This window comes from Carcharodon carcharias, chromosome 11, assembly GCF_017639515.1.
Source record: "Carcharodon carcharias isolate sCarCar2 chromosome 11, sCarCar2.pri, whole genome shotgun sequence".
Taxonomy (NCBI): domain Eukaryota; kingdom Metazoa; phylum Chordata; class Chondrichthyes; order Lamniformes; family Lamnidae; genus Carcharodon; species Carcharodon carcharias.
The window spans coordinates 22,846,973-22,872,697 of record NC_054477.1 but is presented as its reverse complement, the minus strand read 5'-3'; the positions used below and the strand labels follow the sequence as shown (position 1 = coordinate 22,872,697).

The following is a 25,725-nucleotide window of genomic DNA, read 5'->3' as shown; positions in this document are numbered from 1 at the left end:
CCAATCCAGAATGTGTGTATAATAAGATTCAAAGCTGGAGGCCAAAAAACTTGATGTTGAATAATTTTATTGTTTTCTACAATTCCTCAAATTTCCAAGCTATTATTTAAGTATCACCTAATGCTTTTTTTTAAACATTTTTCTCTTACATTAGAGAAAGCCATATTAGCCAAATTTGAAGAATATTTACCGAATAGGCCAAAGCTAGTATTACTTAGAAGAATATGTTTTTAAAAATCAGATCAAAACACCCTGCTATTAGAAGCTACATAGAAGAGCAAACCTAATTATATTGTAGTACAAGCCAATACAGTATACTAGATCTGAGTCTCAACATGACTCAGACAAAAAATTCACCCAAATAGCAAGTCCCAAAATGATTACAAGAGTTGGTCACTTATGGTGTTCCTCAGTTAAAGGTAAAAACTGCAATTGTCCCACTGTTACACTACTGCTTGCTTATTTTGTCTCTTCCTTTCTATATAGGTTCAAGCCACATTTGTTTTCTCATCGTTGTTGCTTGTCTTCCTTTCTCTCCAAATCTTTTTCTTTATTCTTTCATGGGACGTGGGGATTTCTCGTGAGGTCAGCATTTTTTGCCCATCTCTAATTGCCCTTGAACTGAGTGACTTGCCAGGCCATTTCAGATGGCAGGTTAGAGACAACCACACTGCTGTTTGGTCTGGAGTTACAAGCAGCCAGGTCAAATAATGACAGCAGATTTCCTTTCCTAAAGGACATTAGTGAACCTGATGAGTTTTTACAACAATTGATGATAGTTTCATGGTCACCATTACTGAGATAGCTTTCAATTCCTGATTTCTTAATTAATTGAATATAAATTCCACCAGCTGCCACAGTCAGATTTGAGCTCGTGGCTCCAGGGCATCAGCCTGGACCTCTGGGATCTTGGAGGAGATGCTGGTATAGTGGTAATGTCACTGGACTAGTAATCCAGAGGCCCAGGCTAATGCTCTTGGGTTCAAATCCCACCAGGGCAGCAAGTGGAATTTAAATTCAATTATTTTATTCCTCCTCAGTCCTCTGCTTCTTCTGTTGGTCTTTCACTGTAAGCTACTCTAACATTATTTAATATTGTGGTACTGTCCTTCTTTTAAGAAAAAGACCTAGCAAAACAGCAAAATGACAGCTATAATTTACTAGGTTGGAGATGGTGCCTCTTCTAGGTGTTCAAAGACCAGGAACTGAGCACAGCGAGCGAGAAATGAAGAACCGGGGGGCAGCAATGGGTAGGGGTAGAGGGGTATTGAGGAAGGGGAATTTTGCGCAAAGCAAAATGGGTGTGGGGGGGGTGGGGGCAGCAGCGGGGTGCAGGATCTGGCCTGACAAGAAGTTCACGCCTGGAATGCACCTGTACCTTGAACTGCTGTTCAAGTCAGTGCTACAATAGATATAGGGCTGCAACTCTAACTTAGAAAGGCAAATCCAAGAGTTGCTAGGACACGTAAACATTAGAAAACCTAGGGACTTAAGCCCGGAAGATAATGGAAAGGCTATGGTTCCTGAGGTGGGAATAGGCAAGAAAACATTGGAGTTGGGGCAGAAAAGAAGTGCAGCTGACCTAAATTTGATGTGGGCAACAGCTAGAGTTCCAGTTTTAAGCAGGCAACTGGGTCATCTGCCACTAATGGCAGAATTGGGTTATTCTTAATTATTTATTAAATAGCTTTAAAAGACAACTGTGTGGACAACTTAAAAATTCTTTGAATTTACAGGAACGTCAGTCGATTGGCAAGTAATGAGGAGAATTTAAAAACTAAGGCTCAGTGGAGGGCATGATTAGAATAATAAATGGATAGCTGCCAAAAGCTCGGAGACAGGAGAAAAATTACATCTGAAACATGTCCAAACCTGTTCAGTGCTTCATACCCCATGCTTCCTCCCAGCAGCTCTTTCACAGAATCAACAAAATTAAGTCACATGAATAATGCAGGTTAATTAAAGAAAGCCAGCACGGATTTGTTACGAGAAAATCATGTTTGACTAACTTGCTGGCGTTTTTTGAAGAGGTGACAGAGGGTTGATGAGGGCAATTCAGTTGATGGGGTGTACACGGGCTTCCAAAAGGCATTTGATACAGTGATCTAAATTACAGCTCACAGAATAAAAGGCAGTAGCAACATGGGTATGGAATTGGCTGAGTGACAGAAAACAGAGAAATGGTCAATGGATGCTTTTCGGGCTGGAGCAAGGTTTGTAGTGGTGTTTTCCTGGGGTCAATGCTGAGACCCTTGCTTTTCCTGATATATATTAGTGACATTGATCTTGGTGCACAGGGCATAATTTCAAAGTTTGCAGATGATATAAAACTTGGGAGCATTGTGAAATTATAGAAGGATAGTGCAGACCACAAAAGGACGTAGACAAGTTGGTGGAATGGGTGGACAGTTGGCAGATGAAGTTCATTGAGGGGAAACATGAAGTGATTCATTTTAATAGGAAGAACTGGAGGGACAATATAAAATAAAGGCCACAACTCTAAAGGGGGGGGGTGGTGCAAGAGCAGAGGTACCTGGGTGTATATATGCATAAGTCATTGAAGGTAGGACAGATTGAAAGAACGGTTAATAATGCATACAGTATTTGAGGCTTTAATTGGGGCATAGAATACAACAGCAAGGAGGTTATGTTGGATTTGTCTAGGCCATTAGTTTGGCCTCAGCTGGAGTACTGCGTGTAGTTGCACGTTAGTGCACTTTTGGAAAGACGTGAAGGCATTGGAGGGAGTGCAGAAAAGATTCAAGAGAATGGTCCCAGGTATAAGGAACTTCAAATATGAAGATAGATTGGAGAATTTAGGACTGTTTTCCTTAGAGAAAAGAAGGCTGAGAGGAGACTTTATAGAGAATTTCAAAATCATGAGGTGTCTGGACAGAGCAGATAGGGAAAATTATCCCACTTGTGAAAGGATCGAGAACAAGAAGGCAGATATTTAAACTAATTGGTAAATGAAACAAAAACGACATGAGGAAAATCTTTTTCATGCAGCGAGTGATTAAGGTCTAGAATGCACTGCCCGAGAGTGTGGTGGAGGCAGTATCAATTGAAGCATTCAAACAGGAATTAGACTATTATTTAAAAAGGAAGAATGTGCAGGGTTACAGGGAGAAGGAAAGAGAATGACACTAAGTATACTGGTTATTCGGAGAGCCAGTGCAGACATGATGGGCAGAATGGTCACCTTCTGCGTTGTAAGATTTCTGTGGTTCTGTGAACATGTTTACAATTTATTCCACCTTTTATTTACATTTAGGCCAAATTTTACTTTCTCCCTCTGCATTGGAGCTAGTTATTAAAATGAAACTGCCCCCATCTCTCCAATCACAAGCCAGCATTAAATGACAGAAAAATGTCTGTGCTGCTCGTTACCCTGCTATTGCTCCCTCTTGAGGAAGAAGAAAAGCTAGAAACTTCAATAAATTTTCAAAAACAAATTTCTGCCAAAGTGAGGGGGAATGGAATTTGAATTCCATGTGGTAGCTACTATTGGAATTGCCCACTGATCTTGCCCCATCATAGTGCCTGGACTCCAGTGCCTCACTTTCTCCAGGAAACAATAGCAGCTGACACCAAAACTAAAGATTACAGGAGAACTGTACTTTGCTATATAGTTTATCAGCCATGGAGGACAGTACTGTCAGTTTTTTTATGAATGAAAGATACAATATGTAGGAATAATTGCATGGAATGCTTATGAACAATTAACTGCATGTAATTATGGTCCCTTGCCCCCAATAGCATACAATTCAATTTGTAGGAACATAGGAACAGGAGTAGACCATTAAGCCCCTCAGGCCTGCTCCACCATTCAATTAGATCACGGTTGATCAACTTCATTTTCCCACCTTTGCTCCAAATCCCTTGATGCTCTTATCTAACAAAAAAAATCAAACTCTGAAAAAAATTGAACTATGTATAAAAGTATTGAAAGTCAGAGTTTTAGCAACAAAGCTTTTAACCACTTATTATTTTCAATGGGTAACCGGTACACTAACAAATTTTCTAAGTATGTTATGCCTCTCAATTATTCAGTTGCACTTTAACAATTAATAAATTTGTTTGCCCAAAAGACACAAAGAATCCTGAAGACACAGGATAGATGTCATCAACACCATGTCTGGAAATAAAAAGTTGTTTTCTGTTAACTACATGCTACAATACTTACCTAATTATCAAAGCAAGAATACAAGAAGTGAAGGATCCACCTATGTGAGTACTTTGAAATACAGAAGTCAAAAATAACCAGAGTAAAAAGGATAAAAGAATCATCCAGAAAAAACTAACACTGACCTCTGAAGGTAAAAAACATGCAAATGTTTCAACTTGCACAGATGATGAGGCAGCACAGATATAAAATGGTAAAAAACTGAGTTGTTAGGAAGGAATAATCAATAAAGGGTCAAACGTTCAGCGTTTGCTTTTAATAAACCAATATGGAGCAATTTATTTGAATTTATACCATATTTGAAAATCATACACAGCATCCTCCCAAGCTTCATCACATTCAAACTAAATTATCCAGGATTCTATCCCAAAAAATTAATTATCCTCACTGGCTTCCAATGCATCCCATTCCCCACATTGGTCTAGGATGAGGGAGTTTGAAACCCCAAATCTCTCTTTGGCCTCGCTCTGTCCCACTGCAATCCCCTCCAGTTCTACATACTTCCTCTCACTTTTCACTGATACAATTCTGCACCATAGTGCATCCAGTCTTTACCATCATAATTATCCACCCTTGTACCAAGGATTTCTGAAATACTCTTAAATCTCACCACCAGATCTCTAACTTTCAGCCCCATTACAATATCTGCTGTTCCCTCCCAACCCAACCTTCAGCTTCATTGTAAAGCTCAAGTTTTCTTGCTGTAATTGGCTAATTTGCCACAGATTCTGGATAAATCATGGAACTTTCATGGGCTGTACAGCTCAGCAACACATTACAATGTATTTGTCAACTAAGCCATGGGAGAACTCCAGGTGAAAAATATCACTACAATTTTGTAAGTGTGATTGCTTTATCTGTCTAAAAATATATGGCAACATTCAACTTTTTTTTCTTAATGGCATAGAAAAATTGGTATTTCAAGTGAAAAGCATGCAAAACTTACAGCTTTGAACCCTGATGATCTCCGTGTTGCCCGAGTATTTAATCCATTTCTGGGGCTTGAAAATGTGCCAGATGGGAGAGCTGAAGTAAGCTGGGATGGAGGACTTGAACAGAATTTGGAAGTCACTAAAGGGGAAGTTGAGTAACCCAGTAAGTTCAACTCGGAGGTGGAATGTTTGTTGTTATTGCTTCCAGTTGGAGGCTGGTCATTTGTTGTATCACCATTGCCTGCATCAATTGTTTCACCGCTCTCTATTCGTTTCAGGTAATCTTTCAGCATGGACTGTGTAGTCGTCTCACTCAACCAGTAGAGGAAGAGCTCATCAACTTTCATTTTAAGAACAGGCTGTAGAACTGGGGCGGCAGGCATTGTTAACTTATTCAGGTTATATCAACTAATCAAGATTATAGTTGGAGGCTGTTCTGGGAAAGCCAAAGTCCTGTTCTGTCTTCCTCAGCTTCACTCGTAATAAATTCCTGAGCAAAGGAAACACAAATTGTTAAAAATAACTCTGCATTTTTTGTCGCTGCTCATTTCTTCCTCCTGCTATTCCTGCATTTGCTGAGGTAGACCATCTGTTTTGCAGCCAGTGCCAAATTACAAACATGAACCAGATAGCAAGCAACTGACAAGAGGAACTTGAGGGAATTCACCTGATCTTTCCCTCCTTCCTGTGAAGAGCAAGCCAAATAATTACACACAAGAGGCTATTCAGCCTGCTGGGTCCATGCCAGCTCTCTGCTAGTTTCTTTCCCCATAGCCCAGCACTTTTTTCCCCCTTCAGGTGCTTATCCAATTTCCTTTTGAAAACCATGATCGAACCTGTCTCCATCACCCAATCAAGCAGCGCATTCCAGATCCTGTAACACTAATGGTAGCCAAGATTGGAACTTTACAATATGGGAAAATTTAAGGGCATTCTATATTATAACACATTATCGACAGCAACCTAACAGCAACTTTAGAGGTTAAGGTTTCAAATTCAACCATGGCAACCCGTGAAACTGAATTGAAGAAATTTGGTCATTGGTGATCTGGCACCAGAAAAATAATCAAGAAATAACAACAACAATGTGCTTATATAACATCTTTGACATAGTAATGCATCTCAAGAGCATGATCGAACAAAATCTGATACAAAGCCACACAGACATATTGAGGCAGGTGGTCAAAGAAGTTGGTTTTAAGGAGTATCTTCAAGGAAAAAAGAGATTTGGAGATGGAATTCCAGAGTTTAAGGCTTAGACATTTGCAGGTATGGCCACCAATGGTGCAGCATTTAAAAATTGGGGATGTTCAAGAGGTCAGAGATGGAGGAGCACAGATATCTACGCAGGCTGCGAGGCTGGAGGAGATTACAGTGGTAGGCAGGGGCAAAATCATAGAGGGATTTGAAAACAAGGATGAGAAGTTTAAAATTGAGGCAGTGCTCAATCAGAAGCCAATGTAGGTCATCGAGCACAGGGGATGATGGGTGACTGTGATTTGGAATGAGCAAGGTAACAGACAGCAAAGCTTCAGATGGCCTCAAGTTTATACAGGATAGAATGGGGGAGGCTGGTCAGGAGTGTGTTGGAATAGTTTAGTCTAGAAGTAACAAAGGCATGTAAGGTGGTTACAGCAGCAGCAGAGCTGAGGCCAGGGCCGGGTTGGATTACGTTACCGAGGTGGAAATGGACGGTCTTACTGATGGCAAAGATATATACTTGGAAAATCATCATGGGATTAAATGTGGCATCAAGGTGGTGAACAGTCTGGTTCAGCCTAAAACAGCTGCCAGGGACTGGGCTGCAATTAGTAGTTAGGGACAAAAGACAATGGCTTCAGTGTTTCCAATATTTAATTGGGTCAGATTATTAAAAAGCCAACTGGTTCACTATGTTCATCAGTGAAGGAAACTGTGAGTCACGCCTTCATGTGATGCTGGTGCCACACAAGGGGTGAATAGGACATCAAGGACTGGCGTGCAACCAGCCCATTTATCCACATACCTGAACTTTCCTCTACTCTAATGACTGCATAGCATCTGAAGCCCAACAATAGAAAAGTCCCTTGGTGATGCACTGGCTGAGCCAATTAACTAATATGTAATTACTTATCTGGGGGCCAATCAGATAGGAAGAGATATAAAGTGAAAACTTTACATACATCAGTAAGGGAGAATACTGGCACACAACTTTAAGTCAGTATACCTTGGAGTAGCATTAGGTCACTCCAGAAGCTTCAAAGATAACGTCAAATTAAAGGTGACGGTGCCAGCCAGAAACATTATCTTAAGGAAGTTATCCAACTCTAAATGGGGAACTGACCCACAAACATTATGAACAACTACCCTTGCCATGTGCTACTCGGCAGGTGAATATTCCTGTCCAAACTGGGAACATTCTCCCCATGCCAAGAAGTTATATCCCAACAACGCAGCTTGCAGTGTCATCATTGACTACTTAAAGTGGATGATCTGTACCTGCTTGCTGGTATTGCTAAAGCAAAACATGGCTAAATTGGCTTTGTCTCAATTGCCTCAGGACTGGTGCCGGCTGCTGCAAGGCCCTGAAACAGAAGTGGACAAACGAATTCTGTTGACTGCGATGGCAGAGAGGCATCCCAAATGATGAAGTCGTCTCCTCGAATGCCCTCCACTACTACAGCCCTGCAGATCTGAAGATCTGAAAGTCTTCAGCTCTTGAGCATGAAGACAGTTGCAAGGAACAGTGATGAGGGAAGGTATAGCGACACAACATCATTATCAAGGGATGATAACTAACTGACGTAACATTGTTACCCAAATCCCACCCACATGCACAAATAGAAAAACGATTAAGATTAATAACATGCTGAATCATCAGTGCTTCAAAGTCACCTTCAATTAATGTGCATCGATTTAGGACAACATATGGTTTACTGACATTTTGTAACTGTCTTAAATACAGTTTTACCCATAGATACTTAAAAGAAACATCAGTGGGTCATCAAGGATTAAAAGTGGGTAGTTTCTTTCCAAACACAAATCAAAGGATTCTAATATTCCAATTGCTTCCAATAAATATTTGGTAGTCATCTTAGCTGATATGTAGCTGACTAATGTTGTGTTTGAAGCAGTGAATACAAGAATGACAGCGGTTGCATAAGCTGGTTGGAGAAAGAGGTGTGCTTTTGCTTTGTGCTTTAAGGTGGGGATTGGAGAAGCTGAAATTGTTTTCCATGAAGCAGGGAAGATTAAGGGGAAAACTAAAAGAGGGTTCCAAAATTATGAGCAAGTAGAGAGAAACTGTTCCCTCCTGCAAGTGGGGGTTGGTAACCAGAAATTACAGATTTAAAATATTTGGGGGGAAAAACCAAGAGCCAACATCCACCCCACTCCACACCCGCCAACAAACACAGAGTTAAGATCTAGAATGTACTATCTAAACAGGTGGTGAAATTAGATTCCATAAGAACTTTCAAAAGGCAATGGGATTTGTACTTGAAAAGAAAGAAAGCTGGAGTATGGGTCTCAACTGGACAGCTCTTTCAAATTATCCAATGCAGGCACGGAAGGCCAAATGGTCGTGTTGCAAGTTTCTATAGTCCGAATGTTCTGAGCAGCAGCAATGACAAGTGGAGTTGGGGAGGGTCAGGGGGTGATTGAGGAGTCAGTAGTATAGTTACGCAGGAATTAGACCGGATTTTAATCTAACATTTCCTGCATAACTAACCAAGTAAATCAGAATTGTCTGACCTTTAACTCAGAGTCGGAAACATTTGTGGAGGGTCTTGGGGAGCCGGGGAATTGCCATTGGAAGTCCAAACTTCCTGGGCAATTCCCATGTAAGTCGGCATGTCAGGACTTCCACAGGGTGCCAACAGGCATCTCAGTCGTACGTCTGGTCTCTTAAGAGTCTGGAGACCAGAAGATTTGGCCCCACGATTTTATGCATTTGAAGGGGCATTTGAAGTGGCTGAGGCTTTCTGTCCACTAGGTTTGCTAGCAAATCTCTCATACTACAAGTCAGGCAGTTTTACAGGAGGGCAAGATCCCAATAGTGTAGAGTTCCTAGAAAAAGCTCCCAGCTATTAATGGGATATAAAAACAATTTTCAGATGCAGCTCCCATTGAAAAAAGGGTTCAGTGAAACACAACTTCTGTACAGTAGATAAAATCAAGTTGGGAACAAATTTAGTATTCTAGTTTACTGTTAGCAAACTATCTGAATTAGCAAACACAAAAGGTTGGAAATTACTTTTTAAACATCATGAAGGATCCTTCTGCACACTTAATTGTGACCACTGGGGTTAAAGGGATAGATACAAACTGCTTGCTTCTGTTCTCATTAATTGAGAAAATAAAATAATCATGAACAGCGCTAAGAAGCAGCACTTGCTTAGCAATAACCTGCTCATAGATGCTCAGTTTGGGTTCTGCCAGGGTCACTTGGGTCCAGGCCTCATTATCGCTTGGTTCAAACATAAACAAAAGAGAGCTGAACTCAACAGCTGAAGGAAGAATGACTGCCCTTGACATCAAGGCAGCATTTAATTGTGTGTGGCATCAAGGAGCCCTAAGAAGACTGAAGTCAGTGGGAGTCAGAGGTAAAACCCTCTGCTGATTGGAGTCATATCTCACACAAAGGTGTGGTTATTAGAGGCCAATCATCTCAGCCCCAGGAGTTCCTCAAGGTAGTTTCCTAGGCCCAACCATCTTCAGCTGCTTCATCAATGACCTTTCCTCCATTATCAAGACAAAAGTGGGGATATTCATTGATGATTGCACAATGTTCAGTACCAACTGTTAACTTCTCAAACACTGAAGCAATCCATGCACACGTGCAGCAAAACCTGGACAATTTCTGGGCTGATAATGGCACGTAACATTCACACAGCCACTCAAGTGCCAGAAAATAACAACCATCTGCAACAAGAGAAAATCTAGCCACCGCCTCTTGGCACTCTATGACATTACCATCACTGAATCCTTCACAGTCAATGATTTGGAAGTTACAATTGACCAGCAAATTAACTGGGCCAGTCATACAAATACAATAAAATCCTGATGAGTCAAATCCCAGGGATTCACCTTCAAATTTGTGTTAAGTGGAGCTTCAAGATAGCCAAGGGGGCCCCATTCCCACATGAATGCATCTCTATGTAACCTGACATGCCTACAAATGCTGTCTATGTCAAAATAACAGATTCAAATGCTAAATGAAAACACAATAAAGCAGTAAATGTGTGAGAAAAAATCTTTCCTCAATTTGTTCACACCTTACAATGGCCTGGCCTCATTAAAAAGCCAGAGCTTTGATTGAAAAATGTTGGGAATTAGCTACGAATAAACTCTGTAATCTTTCTCTGCTTATCATGTTGTCTTGGGACATGTGTGATATGTTGTCAACACAGTCAAACACGTTTTCAGTGTTTTCAAACTGCAGCGCAAAACCCCAGAGAATCTCTACTGCCTCTGCGGTATTGGCTAAGGAAATATGCGGGTGAGCGGGAGGGCATTCATTGGGCTACTCTGTTCAAAAACATACTGCATCTACAATTGCTTCATCTGTCAGTTCTGTCATGCAGCATACGACATCATCCAGCTCCGCTTGAGTTTCCATGATTGCCTCTGCTGAAATTTCCATGCCGGCCTCCAGGACGCGAGCGAAAAGTGCTTCATCATTGGGTTGGTTGGCCTCACCCTGCTCTTCCTGGTCTTTGACATCTTGTGCAGTTGTAACCCATTTGAACCCAGCATCGTGGAAGCAATTAGCAATTGTGGCGTCCGTCCCCATCTTCCACACCATCATGAACATAACCTCTAGAACAGTTGGATTGTACTCCTGCTTTCTATCAAAAGTCTCGATAACAAGAGATCAGGTGCCATCAGTCATTGGTTTTCAAGTTCCTAATCACTCCCTGATCCATTCGCCAGAGTTTGACCGTGGCGTTGGGAGGCAAGAACATCAGTTTGATGTTCTTGAAGCCAGCGATGTCAAGGGTGCGCAGGGCAGTTGTCTGTCATGATGACGATCTTCCCTTTCTATTGCTTATACATTTTGCCCACTTTCCTCTTCCATGCCTCAAAAATGCTGAAGATCATCCACGGTTTGTTGGACTTGTACTTCGTAGGTAGTGTCATCATGTTCACGAAGCAACGTGGCTTCCTGTACTTCTCTATCACAAGAAGCAGCAGTTTTTCAGTGTCATCCATGTTGGCATAGACCAGAGCAGTGACGTGTTTATTGTTCCGCTTTCCACCATTAAACATTAAAGAGTAATCTGGCAAAAGACAGAAAAATGGTCTGCTTTCATCCGCATTAAAAAAGGCTTCTGGTGCATACTCATTCAAGATGTGGATGAGGCCATTTTAGAGGCAATCGTCTGTCATTGCTGCCACAACCGCCGCACCCTCACTGCTCGGAAAATGATGCCATACTTTGACTCTGGAACAGTTCCAACAGATTGGAGGATAGCTAATGTAACCCCACTAATTAAAAAGGGAGGTAGAGAGAAAGCAGGGAATTATAGACCAGTCAGCCTGACGTCAGTAGCGGGGCAAATTCTAGAGTCCATTATAAAAGAGTTAATAGCTGAGCACTTGGAAAACAGTGGTAGAATCGGACAGAGTCAGCATGGGTTTACAAAAGGGAAATCATGCTTGACAAATCTACTGGAATTTTTCGAGAATGTAACTAGTAGTCGATGAGGGGGAGAATGTGGTTTACTTGGACTTTCAGGAGGCTTACGACATAGTCTCACAAAAGAGATTAGTGTGTAAAATTAAAGTGCATGGGATTGGGGGTAGTGTATTGAGATGGATAGAAAACTGGCTGGCAAACAGGAAACAAAGTAGGAATAAACAGGTCTTTTTCTGAATAGCAGGCAGTGACTAGTGGGGTACCGCAGGGATCGATGCTGGGACCTCAGCTATTTATAATATATATTAATTACATTTAGTTCCCTTATCTAAATCATATCTCCAAATTTGCAGATGACACAAAGCTGGGTGGGAAGGTGAGCTGTGAGGAGGATGCAGAGATGCTTCAGTGTGATTTGGACGAGCAGAGTGGGGAAAATGCATGGCAGGTGCAGTATAATGTGGATAAATGTGAGGTTACCCACTTTGGTAGCAAAAACAGGAAGGCAGATTATCTGAATGGCTATAAATTGAGAAAGGGGAATGTGCAACGTGACCTGGGTGTCCTCGTACACCAGTCGCTGAAGGTAAGCATCCAGGTGCAGCAGACAGTAAAGAAGGCAAATGGTATGTTGGTTTTCATAGGAGGAGGATTCGATTACATAGAAACTAGGAGCAGGAGTAGGCCATTTGGCCCTTTCAGCCTGCTCCGCCATTCACTATGATCATGGCTGATCATCCAACTCAGTAGCCTGCTCCCACTTTCTCCCCTTACCCTCCGATCCCTTTCGCCCGCAAGAGCTATAACTAACTCCTTCTTGAAAGCATATAATGTTTTGGTCTCAACTACTTTCTGTGGTAAGGAATTCCACAGGCTCACCACTCTCTGAGTGAAGAAATTTCTCATCTCAGTCCTAAATGGTCTACCCCGTATCCTCAGACTGTAGCCCCTGGTTCTGGACTCCCCCACCATCGGGAACATCCTTCCTGCATCTACCCTGTCTAGTCCTGTTAGAATTTTATAGGTTTCTGTGAGATCCCCCCTCATTCTTCTGAACTCCAGCGAATATAATCCCAATCGACTCAATCTCTCCTCATATGTCAGTCCCGCCATCCCAGGAATCAGTCGGGTAAACCTTCGCTGCACTCCCTCTATAGCAAGTACGTCCTTCCTCAGATAAGGTGACCAAAACTGCACACAATATTCCAGGTGTGGTCTACCAAGGCCCTGTACAGTTGCAGCAAGACATCCCTGTTCCTGTACTCAAATCCTCTGGCTATGAAGGCCAACATACCATTCGCATTCTTTGCTGCCTGCTGCACCTGTATGCTTACCTTCAGCGACCGGTGCACAAGGACACCCAGGTCTTGTTGCACATTCCCCTCTCTCAATTTATAGCCATTCAGATAATAATCTGCCTTCCTGTTTTTACTACCAAAATGGATAACCTCACATTTATCCACATTATACTGCATCTGCCATGCATTTGCCCACTCACTCAGCTTGTCCAAATCACTCTGAAGCATCTCTGCTTCCTCCTCACAGCTCACCCTCCCACCCAGCTTTGTGTCATCTGCAAATTTGGAGATATTATATTTAATTTCCTCATCTAAATCATTAATATATATTGTGAATAACTGGGGTCCCAGCACCGATCCGTGGTACCCCACTAGTAACTGCCTGCCATTCAGAAAAATACCCGTTTATTCCTACTCTTTGTTTCCTGTCTGCCAACCAGTTTTCTGTCCATCTCAATACACTACCCCCAATCCCGTGCGCTTTAATTTTACACGCCAATCTCTTATGTGGGACTTTGTCAAAAGCCTTGAAAGTCCAAATAAACCACATCCACTGGCTCCCCCTCATCAAAGCTACTAGTTACATCCTCAAAAAATTCCAGTAGATTTGTCAAGCATGATTTCCCTTTCATAAATCCATGCTGACTCTATCCAATTCTGCCACTGTTTTCCATGTGCTTAGCTATTAAATCTTTTATAATGGACTCTAGAATTTTCCCCACTATCGATGTCAGGCTGACTGGTCTATAATTCCCTGTTTTCTCTCCGCCTCCCTTTTTAAATAGTGGGGTTACATTAGCTACCCTCCAATCTGCAGGAACTGTTCCAGAGTCTACAGAATGTCGGAAGATGACCACCAATGCATCCACTATTTCTAGGGCAACTTCCTTAAGTACTCTGGGATGTAGATTATCAGGAGCAGGGATGTCTTGCTGTTATTGTACAGGGCCCTGGTGAGAGCACACCTGGAATATTGTGTGCAGTTTTGGTCACCTGATCTGAGGAAGGACATACTTGCTATAGAGGGAGTGCAGCAAAGGCTTACCAGATTGATTCCTGGGATGGCGGGACTGACATATGAGGAGAGATTGCGTTGGTTAGGATTATATTCGCTGGAATTCAGAAGAATGAGGGGGGGATCTCATAGAAACCTATAAAATTCTAACAGGACTAGACAGGGTAGATGCAGGAAGGATGTTCCCAATGGTGGGGGAGTCCAGAACCAGGGGTCACAGTCTGAGGATATGGGGTATCCATTTAGGACTGAGATGAGGAAAAATTTCTTCACCCAGAGAGTGGTGAGCCTGTGGAATTTGCTACCACAGAACGTAGTTGAGGCAAAAACATTGTGTGTTTTCAAGAAGGAGTTAGTTATAGCTCTTGGGGCGAAAGGGATCAAAGGATATGGGGAGAAAGCAGGAACAGGCTATTGAGTTGGATGATCAGCCATGATCGTAATGAATGGCGGAGCAGGCTCAAAGGGCCGAATGGCCTACTCCTGCTCCTAGTTTCCATGTTTCTATGTTTGTCTTGAATGGGTCCTGTCATCTGGCCTTGCAGGTGAACTCTATGTGGCCCAGCTTCTTTGCCAGGGTGTCTCCCTTTTCCTACTGGATTGGACCAGAGATGGGAATGTTCTCTGCTCAGGCTGCCTTGAACCATGTTAACAGAGCTTCTTCAACATTGGGATGGACAGCTATTCTCATCCTCTTCCTTGCTGGAGAGAATGCCTGCTTGTTAAACTGTTCCAAGATGTTTGCCTTGTGTTTCATAATGGGGGCCAAACTCGACATTGGAATCTCCCACTCATTTACGATGTCCACTTTCCGCTATACACCATGGTTTTCCACTTAAATTCACTTAAAACTTTTAATTTTCTCTCAGGTTTCGCTGTACTCACAGGTTTTCCACTTCCTTTCACAGGGAAATCTTGATGTCAAATGATGGCCACCCCAGCATTCCATGATCTTGCGCTCTTGTGCAGGCTAACTCTGCTCTAATTGGTTGACGCGGCCACCTGACAAGCTTAGACAAATTCGGCTAATCCGGAATTCCCAGAGCGGAATTGCGGCTTATCATGGTTTTAATTCTAGGGATTTGCCATTCTGCCAGTGGCAATGGTTGACAACTTTTACGTAACCGGAATTTCATGTCATCCGAGTTTGGCTCATTGTGATTTCTCTGTATTATGGCTACAAAAACAGGTCAGAGACTAGGAATTCTTTTGCAAGTAAAAGCTCCCCAAAGTCTGACCACCATCTACAAATGCACAAGAGAGGAGTGTGATGGAATATTCCTGGTTTAGTGCAGCTCCAACAACACTCAAGAAGCTCAAAAGCACCCAGGACAAAGCAGTCCTCTTGATAGGCACCCCATCCACCACCTTAAACATTCACTCCCTCCACCTCCAACACACAGTATGTACCATATGCAATATGTACCACAGCAACTTGCCAAAGCCCCTTTGACAGCACCTTCCAAACGCACAATCTTTACCACCTAGATGAATAAGGGCAGCAGATACATAGGAACACCCTTGGGACTATATCATTGTCCCTCCACTGAAGCTGGGACAAAATCCGGTAACTCCCTTTCTAACAACACTGTGGATGTGTCTACACAGATCGACTGCAGCAGTTTAAAAAGGTGGCTCAACATCACCTTCTCAAGGGCAATTGGGGATGAGCAACTAATACCCCATAAATTATTTTTTTAATGGCTTTTTGGTTTCATGTATAACACACAACTCAATCACAAAGCTGTGCTCGGAAACCTTGGGAGGGGAAAAATGAAAGAGAAAGAAAGCAAGAGAAAGAAACAAATACGTTGTGAAAATTGGCCTGTATTGCTTTGGAGTGAGAGAGCAAAATAGTACAAACTTATTTCTAAGCAAATGGATTATTTGCAGATTAACAATTTCCCAAGGATATTAAAATGACAAAGATGATTTTGCAGAAATCATTTTAAACAAAAGACAGGCATTTGCAACCACAATTAAACAAAAATAAAATCCTGATCTTATACCATATACAAATTGCATTTTTTTTTCAAAAAAGCATAAAAGGTGCAGTAAAATGAAAAAAAAATTGGAAATGCAGCGAAATGGCTCTCACCCTGTACAGGAGGGAGTGGTGGAAGGGGAGGGAGTGGAGGTAGGAGAAGGAGGGGAGAGGGGAAGGTGGGTTGGCCTAGATGGGGACTGAAGCCTGGCGTTTGGTTGCCATGCCAGCCAGCCCTGAGCAGCAGGTCGTTTGTGGAATCGCACACGGGCAGCTCCCACAGAGCTGCTGCTGTCAGTGCAGCCAAGGATACCTACCTGCTGCCGTAACCACGCTCCACTTACTCCCTCTTTCCCCGGCCTGTCAGCTCCTCCCGCCTCTTGCTTCCCTCCCCCACCGCCCCGCTCGGCGACTCCCAGGCAACCGCCACTCCGGCCCTCCCGTCGCGCCGCGTCTCGCGAGAACAGCGGCCGCGCGCGCTCCGGTTACCGTGGCAACGGAGCCACGCGGGAACCCCGCCCCCGCGTGCGTTGCAGCAGTGATACTCAAGGCACCCCTGATGCCACATGGCAAAGGCCAGTGCGTTCATGATGCAATCTTGCTAAGGTTTGCAAGAGGCAAAGCCTTCAACGAAAATAGCTTCTTTTTTTTTATAATTTTAGGAATTGCACCAAATGCTAGCATCTCAAATAAATTCCCTTCCTCAGCACTTCAGGTCCAATGACTTAAGAAGGCAATGACACATGGACTTCCATTGGATTGGATCCATGATTGTGCTTGGCCAATTGCTGCAGTGGTTTACTTCAGAGCTCTTCTGAAGAGTCATTCAGACTTGAAATGTTAGCTTTTTTTCTCTCTCCACAGATGCTGTTAGGCCTGCTGGAGTTTTTCCAGCATTTTCTGTTTTTGTCTTTGGGTTCTTGTTCCTCTACCAGTGGGAATAGTTTCTCCTTACCTACTCTGTCCCGAACACTCATGATTTTTAACAACTCTATTAAATCTTGTCTCTCTTCTCTAAGGAGAACAGCTCCAGCTTTGTCATTCTATCTATGTAACTGAAGTCTCTCAGCCCCAGATCCATTCCTGTAAATTTTGTTAAATGTCATTTTAATTCAGCCACTTGAAGTAATGCTTCCACATTCTGTTAGCCCTTTGCACAAAAAGTTCCAACTATATCATTCTCTTGCCTCCTTATCCACAAACTGCTGCAAATAATCTTGTTTACCCTCTCAAACTCATTTGAAGCATTGAAAACTTAGATTCTTTTTTAACCTCCTCCTACTTAATTTTGAGTATCTTACCATGTGTTTGCAAGTATTTGAAGAATAACACAATTAATATTCATAAGAAGATCATAAGACTATAAGAAATAGGAGCTAAAGTAGGCCATTTGGCCTATTGAACCTGCCCTGCCATTCAATAAGATCATGGCTGATCTGATTGTGGCCTTAATTCCACTTTCATGCCAGCCCCCGCCCCACCCCCCAACTAAGCTTTGACTCCCTTGTAGATCAAAAACCTTTAACTCAGCCTTGAATATATTCAATGATCCAGCCTCCACTGTTCTCTGTGGAAGAGAATTCAAAGACTAATGATTTTCTGAGGGAAAAAAATTGCTCCTCATCTCCATCTTAAATAGGGCACTCCTTATTTTTAAACTGTGCTCCTTAGTTCTAGATTACCCCACAAGGGGAAACATCCTTTCAGCATCTACCCTGTCAAGCTCCCTCAGAATGTTATATATATCATTAAGATCACCTCTCATTCATAGAATCTTAGATTTATACAGCGAGGAGGATTTTACTTGGCTTATCATGAAAGAGCTATCCATTAGTTCCACTCATGTGATGATTATCGCTTTAAGGCCAGCCTTACTGATCAAGCATCATGTGGTCAGAACAGCCAATCAGCACCGAGCATGGGGAAACTTATAAGGGGCGGAGTTTTCCTAGTGTAGGGTGTGTTGCAGTGTTGCTAGAGGCTTATCCTTAATACAACAGCTCTGTAAATAAAGTTTGTTGTTCAACTAAAGAAGCCTCTTGGTAGTGTATCTTTATGTCTGGTGACGAGGATAAATGGTCCTGGCGCTATCTCTTGCTCTACAGCTCTGAGTATCTTGTTTTAAAGAAGGCAAAAGATATATATTCACCAGGATGCTTCTCTTTGGGAGGATCGACCCATTTGACTTCCCCACGGAGGATTGGACTCAATACATCAAGCACCTCGGGATTTACTTCCAGGCCAATGAAATAGGGGAAGAGGCAAAGCAATTCTCTTGAGCATCTGTGGGAGTCAAACCTACAACCTTATTCGTAGTCTCACCATCCCAAGTGTGCCCAACTCCAAATCATTCAGTGAGCTTGTGGATTTAGTGAAGGGCCATTTTCAGCCCAAGCCATCAGTTATTATGCAAAGATTCAAATTTAGTATAAGGGCGAGGGCCCCAGGCGAATTGATCATGACTTGCATTGCTAGGTTGAAGCAATTGTTACAGCATTCTGATTCTGGAGTGACCTTGAATGACATGCCAGGGGATCGGTTAGTTTGTGGCATGTGCAAAGATGCCATTTAGCATTAATTGTTGGCAGAAGTCTATATAAATTTTAAATGAGCAATGGAGATAGCGTTGGCCATGGAAAGCGCTGAAAAAGATTCGCTGGAGCTACAGAAGTTGCAACATGGCACCGTTTACCATTTAGGGCAGGAACCTGCAGCCAGGCATAGCGCCAAAACTGCAGAAGCAGCCGTGAAGTGAGAATCGTTCTCAATCACCCAGAAATCAAAAATATACAGCAGGCCACCAGAAAGCAATCCTGAAGTTGAAAAGTTAACAGTGTGGAAGTAAACACACTCCTAACCATGTAAATTTAAGGAGGCCGAGTGCTATCACTGTTGCAAAAGAAGATATTGATAAAGCGGTGCTGAGCTAAGTCCAGACTGCCAAGTAACCAGCCAGCAAAGATGTTACAAGTACCTAATGTGAAAGAGTCTGAACTAACTAATTCTGTCATTTACACTCTTTTTAATCTTAAAGCAGTCAAGGCAAGCCCTATTACTGTCACACTGCATGTAAACGAGAAGCATTTAGTTATGTAGATGGATACAGGGGCATCAGCCACTGTGATGGGTGAGTGCACATTTCATTACCTGAGGGAAGGTGCCCAACCCTTAAGACTGGAGAGAACTTCTGTCCAGTTGAAGACTTGCATGGGAGAAGCCGTAAAAGTAAAAGGCACCGCCATGTTACCTGTGAGCAATGGGCAGCAGTCAGCCCAGCTTCCAGTAATAATAGTGACTGGGGAAAGACCAAGCCTTCCGTCATTGGCTAAAAGAAATCAGATTCATTTGGTCTGAGATTTTTCAAGTGTGGGCAGGAGGATTGATAGAATTGTTTTAAAAAAAAATACGACAGCGTCTTTCGCAACAAATTAGGAAAAATCAGAGGCTTGCAAGGCAAGATTTATGTTGATCCAGAGGCAATTACCTGATTTTTCAAGGCAAGACCAGTACCATATGCCTTAAGAGAAAATGTGGATGCTAAGTTAAACAGGTTGGAGGAACTAGGCACCATGCAGCCGGTTCCATTTTTGGTATGGGCAGCACCTATCGTCCCTTTACTGGAACTGGGTAAGACTGTCTGTCTATCTGTCTGCATTTGTGGTGAGTGTAAGCTAACAGTTAACCAGGCTGCCAAGTTGGATCAATATCCAGTTCCAAGAATTGAAGATTGGTACACAAATCTGGCAGGAGGTCAATCCTACGCTAAGTTGGATATGAGCCATGCGTACCAGAAACTCGAGTTAGATAACACATCCTGGGGGCTATGTCACAATAAACACGCACAATGGTCTATTCACGCTGACCTTTTGGCATGTCCTCGGCATATGCAATGTTTCAAAGGCCGATGGAGAGTTTGTTACAGGGATTACCACAAGTTGTAGTATAGCTTGACTACGTCCTCATAACTGGATCGACAGAGGCCGAGCATTTAGCAAATTTAGAGGAGGTATTAAAAAGATTTCTGGAAGCTAGAGTCTGTCTAAAAAAAAAGGAGAAAAGCACTTTCCAAGCCACTGAGGTTACCTCTCTGGGGCGCCATGTGGACACAAGGATTACACCCTGTGAAAGAAAAGGTGATAAATATCACTAAATTCAAATCATTTTTAGGAATGGTAAACTACTACAGGCGATTTTTTTTTTAACCCAACTTATTGACTGGACTGGCCCCCTTGCACATACTGCTGAAGAAACACCATCATTCCTCCTGGAAGACTCCACAGGAGGAAGCCTTCGACAGAGTAAAACAACTGCTGCACTCTTCAACTTTGTCTGTGCACTTTGATACATTTAAAGAATTGATATGGACCTGCAATGTTTTTCTATATGGCGGTGCAGTGTTGTCACAAGAAATGGACAATGGCTGTGCGAGGCTAATAGGTTACATATCAAAAGCCCTCTCAGTGGCCGAAAAAGGTTACTCACAATTGAGAAGAAAGGACTGTCACTTGTCTTTGGAGTTATAAAATTCCACCAGGTTTACCTATGAATACACTTTCAAGCACTGACCTGGGATACACATAGCAAACACAGACACCCTTAGCCTCCTACTCTTGCAAGAAAGATCTTGTGTACTCCTGTACCCTAATAAATCCTCCTAGCATTGAATTTTTTAGACACGTCCCCTGTCTGCACAAAGCAGATCTGGAACTGAACCAATCGAGATTCATTTCTGCCCAAAGTTAGGGACCACAGGATGGTTAAATGAGCCAGTCTCTGAGGAAATGAAACCATTTTTTACTCCCAAATACCAACTGAGTTGTCATGATGGTATATTCTGGGGAGCAAGAGTAGTCATGCCTATACCAGGCAGGGAACTGCTCCTAACCGAATTACATAACACTCATCCTGGCATTTCTAAAATAAAAATGCTGGCCAGTGTCAGGAAAATATATTAAATTTCATGTTATTGGAATTTATTGTAAGGTAGGAATAGTGCGTGTGTCTTAATTGAATTAAACACAGCTGGTCTGAAGGCTTTGATGTATTAGAAGATAAGCTAGGTTTGAAATGTTAAACAGGCAAACGTGGCTGAAATTTTAGAATGTGAGATGTAAAGGGAAAATTTGCATTGTTAGACAAACCAGAGTAATTTGAATTTCAAAAGAGGTGGTGAAATGTTACACTTAACCAGAAGAAGCCAAACTGTGTTTATTTTTCCAAAAGCTTACGGATAAAATTGGTACTAAGAAAGAGGTTTTTATTATTAGAAAAGTAGAGTAGAAAAGATATATTGGGACAATGGGATTTGCATTAAAAAGGCAGAAATCTGAATAAAGGAGATGAGGTTGTGTAAGAGGAAGGCATTCAAAGATTGTGTGAAAAGCGTCCAGCTTCTAAGCCTCAAATTGCTGGCTACATGAACTGAAGTAAAGAAATTGCACTTTGAATTCGACTGTTCGTGGTATTGTTACTTTGCCTTAGTCTTTTAAAATCTGTTTTACTGTTGTCTTAACGGAGCTGTAACTGGGAGTTAACTCCTAGCCCCCCTAGTTAATCTATGTACTGAAAATCTTCTCCTTGTTTTTTTTATTAATAAAGGCTCAATTTAGTTTGTAAGAAACCTATGAGACCCCGTGGTCTTATTACTACTGAATTCAAGGCATGCATCTCAAAAATACAAAAATTTGCAAAATAGTTGCTGCAGTTGTTTCAGGTTTCCCTCTGGGATTTGAACAGCTCAGCATTTACCATCCGCTATGCCCTTACACTGGGAGTTACGTGTGGTGGACTGGTATAAATGCAGATATTAAAGTTAGTCTCTCGCTGTCAACAGTGCCAACTGCAACAAAAGTTGCCGGCCACAACCACCCTCCCCCCCAACTCACACCCTCGGGAATGGCCTGGCTGACTATGGATGTGGATCCATACGGACTACATCGGTCCATTCCTGGGCACAATATGTTTGCTCATAATCAATGCACATTCAAAAGGGATGGAGATCTTTGAGGTTAAATCATCTACGTCGCATGCTACCATCGAAAGGCTACGCCAATGCTTTTTGACTCTCGGATTACCTGAAGTCATTGTATCAGACAATGAAGCCACATTTACAACTGCTGAATTTCAGAACTTCACCAATCTAAACAGAATTAAACACATCCGAATTGTGCCTGACCACCCAGCGTCAAACAGGCTAGCAGAGAGAGCTGTCCAAAGTTTCAGGCCAGAACTAAAAATTGTCGGGATGACCCAAAATCTCACGCTTCCTTCTTGGCTACTGCATGGCTCCATGTGCAACAACGGGAGTTCCACCAGCAGAACTGCTTATGAAGCATAATCTCAGAATGAGACTGAGCCCTGTATTTTCAAATTGCCTTGGGAGGGTAGAGAAGAACCAACGTAATCTGAAAACAAGCCATGATTTGCATAGTAGAGTCCTGAAATTTATAATAGATGAAGCCATATATAAGAAACGTCAGTAGCAGTCCAAGTTGGATTTCAGGGGTCATTGTCTGTGAAACCGGACCCTTTTCATACCAAGCAGACATGGAAGGCCGGATCATTCATAAACACGATCGTCTGAGGAGCAGGGATACTTTTCAACAGTCAAGTGTTGCCACTAAGTAATATTATCGAACCCATAAGCACCGTTCAACCTGTTATAGACATAGCTGATATCTCCTCCCGTTGAATCGATGAGTAATGAACTGCCTATGCCAAAAGAAGTACCCGTTATCATGGTTCCTGTTAGTGTCAATCCTGTAGGAGAACTTCAGGCTATAGAATTTACGCCGCTCTACCTGGAACAGAACCCCCTCGGCGAATTGATTTGTAATTGCTAGACCTATGAATATGTGTATAATCTGAATTTGTGAGAGTGCAAGTGTGATTATTTCTAAGATTTTTGATATTGTTTTCTATTCACTGGCACAACATAATTTGTGTAAATAACAAGGAATTAAAAGGGAAGGGACGTGGTGATTGTTGCTTTTAAAGCCAGACTTACTGAGTAAGGGTCAAATGGTCAGAACAGCCAATCAGCAATGAGCACAGGGAGGTTTATAATGGATGGAGTTTCCTAGTCTAGGGAATATATTGTAGCCTTGCTAGTAGCCTGCAACTAATTCAGCAGCTCTGTAAATAAAGTTTGTTGTTCAACTAAAGAAGCCTCTTGGTAATACATCTCTACAACTCCCCTACTCTTTCCCCATGGTCCTGCAAATTTTTCTCCTTCAGATAATTATCCAATTGCCTTTTGAAAGTTACTATTGAATTTGCTTCCAACACCCTTTTCAGGCAATGTATTCCAGATCATAACTTGCTACTTATCTTTTTCTTTCATGTCAAATCGGATTCATTTGTCAATTACTTTAAATCTGTGCCCTCTGATTCTTGATCCTACTACCACTGGAAACACAGTTTCTCCCTATTTACTGTAGTATATTGCAAAAGCTGAACACTTTGTTATACTGTCCTCTCTACTGCCCTCTCTGAGGAGTAAATAAAGCTGGTTTAAAATGGCAGCCTACAGTTGAGCATGTGCAATACACATCATTTACTCTTATCAAAACCGGACATAATACTTTAGGCATCCACCAAATTTCCATTTAACCTTCTCTAGTCTAAAGTGAATAACCTCTCCACATAACTGAAATCCCACATCCCTGGTACTGATCAAGTAGATTTTCACCTCATCCTTTCCGAGACTTTACATCTTTCCCAAAATGTGGCGCCCAGAATTGGTCACAATAATCCAGCTGGTGCCTAACTAGTGTTCTATAAAAGTTTGAAATAGCTTCCTTGTTTTTGTACTCTGTATTTATAAAGCTAAGGATTCTGTGAATGACTTTTTAACAACCTTCTCAACTTGTCCTGCCACCTTCAAAGATTTGTGTGCATATGAATAAGGAGCAGGAGTAGGCCATTTGGCCCCTCGAGCCTACTCTGTCATGTAATAAGAGCACAGTTGATCTGATAGTAACCTCAAACCTGCATCCTGCCTACCCCTGAAAACCTATCACCCCCTTGCTTACCAAGAATTTAACCACCCCTGCCTTACAAATGTTCAAAGACTCTGCTTACACTTTTTCAGGAAGAGTGTTCCAAAGACTCACGACCTTCAGAGAAAAAAATTCACTTCATCTCCGTTTCAAATGGGTGACCCCTTATTTTTAAACTGTGACCCCTGATTCTAGATTCTCCCACTAGAATTTATAATAAATGGTCTCTTTTGAATGACCTCAATAGAGCTATCATAAAAATACTTTTAAAGAGGGAATACCAGTATCATTATTAAACAGCAAGAGGGACAAACTGTAAATATGCATCAAAAGAAATTTCTTGCTTCAAACAAAGTGCTTCCTGAGAATGCAAAGGCCCTAAAATATGCTCTATGCAGCACATTCGAGAATGTGTTTGGTTGCTTTTTTTCAAAAGTACTGCAGATTAAGTAAGAATCTTGGACCAGTAAAGTTTCCATAGCGGGATTGGCAAAAACATGCTAACTCCTCTATGGATCTTTTGCATGTGTGGAATGCTCCAAGTAACATTATGGACAATTGGGAATTACAGTGGTTGCTGCATTGGGTGTGAGAAGTGGAAAAAATATAAATCCATGAATACTACTTGGTTTCATTTTTCTTTTCCCATAAAGGGATCACTGTGATCTAAAACTTTAAGTTTGCGCTTTAGCTTTGGTACAAACATCGCCTGGTATAGAATTGAGCTGTATTGTTTAGCAAGATTCCAAATTTCACTGATTTAGCTGATCCCAGCCAAGGTGGTTTTACTAGATGGGACAAAGGCTTGGAATAAGAGTTTCAGCAGCAGATGGACTGAGGACAAGGTGGAGACAGGCATTGGTTTGGATGTGGAGGTAGATGTGGTCTTTGTGAAGGAAAGAGGACCATAAAAATAAGTAAACTACCATTATCTAAACCAAAAGCAAAATACTACAGATGCTGGACATTTGAAATAAAAAAAAAGAAAATGCTAAAAATATTCAGTAGGTCTAGCAGCATTTGTGGAGAGAGAAACAGAATTAATGTGTCAAATCTTGACCTTTCATCAGAAAGGGAATAGAAACAGAAAATGCTGGAATTACAAGGGCAGCCCTGCCATTGAATATAACGCACAAGCATTCTGGGTGGGGGGGATAGGGTGGGTGAGGGAAGTGGCCACGCATTTGGGAAACCTGTAGAAAGTGACCATTCCTCTGCAGCTGAGACAGTTCAGGCAGAGTCACATTGAGCTGATTGGGGTTGGGCTCCTACTTTCTGCCCACTTGAGCAATGCTGAGCCATCAAAGTGCCACCAAGTTCTCCAGAGCTCCCCCATGCCTTCCCTGCCTCCCCACCACAGTACAGGCTGCACGTTGATGAGCACGTTAGTGGACTGCAGAGCAGTTGGACTGCACATGTTGTACAATCTCCTCGCTAAAGCTGGCCATGTGGCATTCACTGCTGGAGGCACTCACAGCCTCTTGCAATCTCAGCATCCCAGTTTGGACCAGTCTCCCCCATGGTTCAAGCAAATATCCATGAGGCCACGGATGCCATCTTTGTGAGGGCACACAACTTTGTGTATTTTGCCCGGGACCAGGACGGCCAGGATGCAAGAACGATTGGATTCGCCCAGATCTCGGATTTCCCGCAGGTGCAGGGTGCGATTGACTGCCTCATGTGGTATTCAG

General features: G+C 42.3%; 1 protein-coding gene across 1 annotated transcript in view; it reads right to left on the bottom strand.

The window, feature by feature from the left end:
• Positions 1 to 16,458, bottom strand: part of ppp2r3b (protein phosphatase 2, regulatory subunit B'', beta) — a 153,973-nt gene extending 137,515 nt beyond the window's left edge. The window contains exons 1-2 of the mRNA XM_041199878.1: positions 16,352 to 16,458; positions 5,133 to 5,608 (exon numbers count right to left, since the gene is read on the bottom strand). Coding sequence (XP_041055812.1) covers positions 5,133 to 5,501 — 369 coding nt within the window. The 5' untranslated portion in view covers positions 5,502 to 5,608; positions 16,352 to 16,458. The remainder of the gene's footprint in view (positions 1 to 5,132; positions 5,609 to 16,351) is intronic.
• Between the last annotated feature and the right edge of the window lie 9,267 nt (positions 16,459 to 25,725).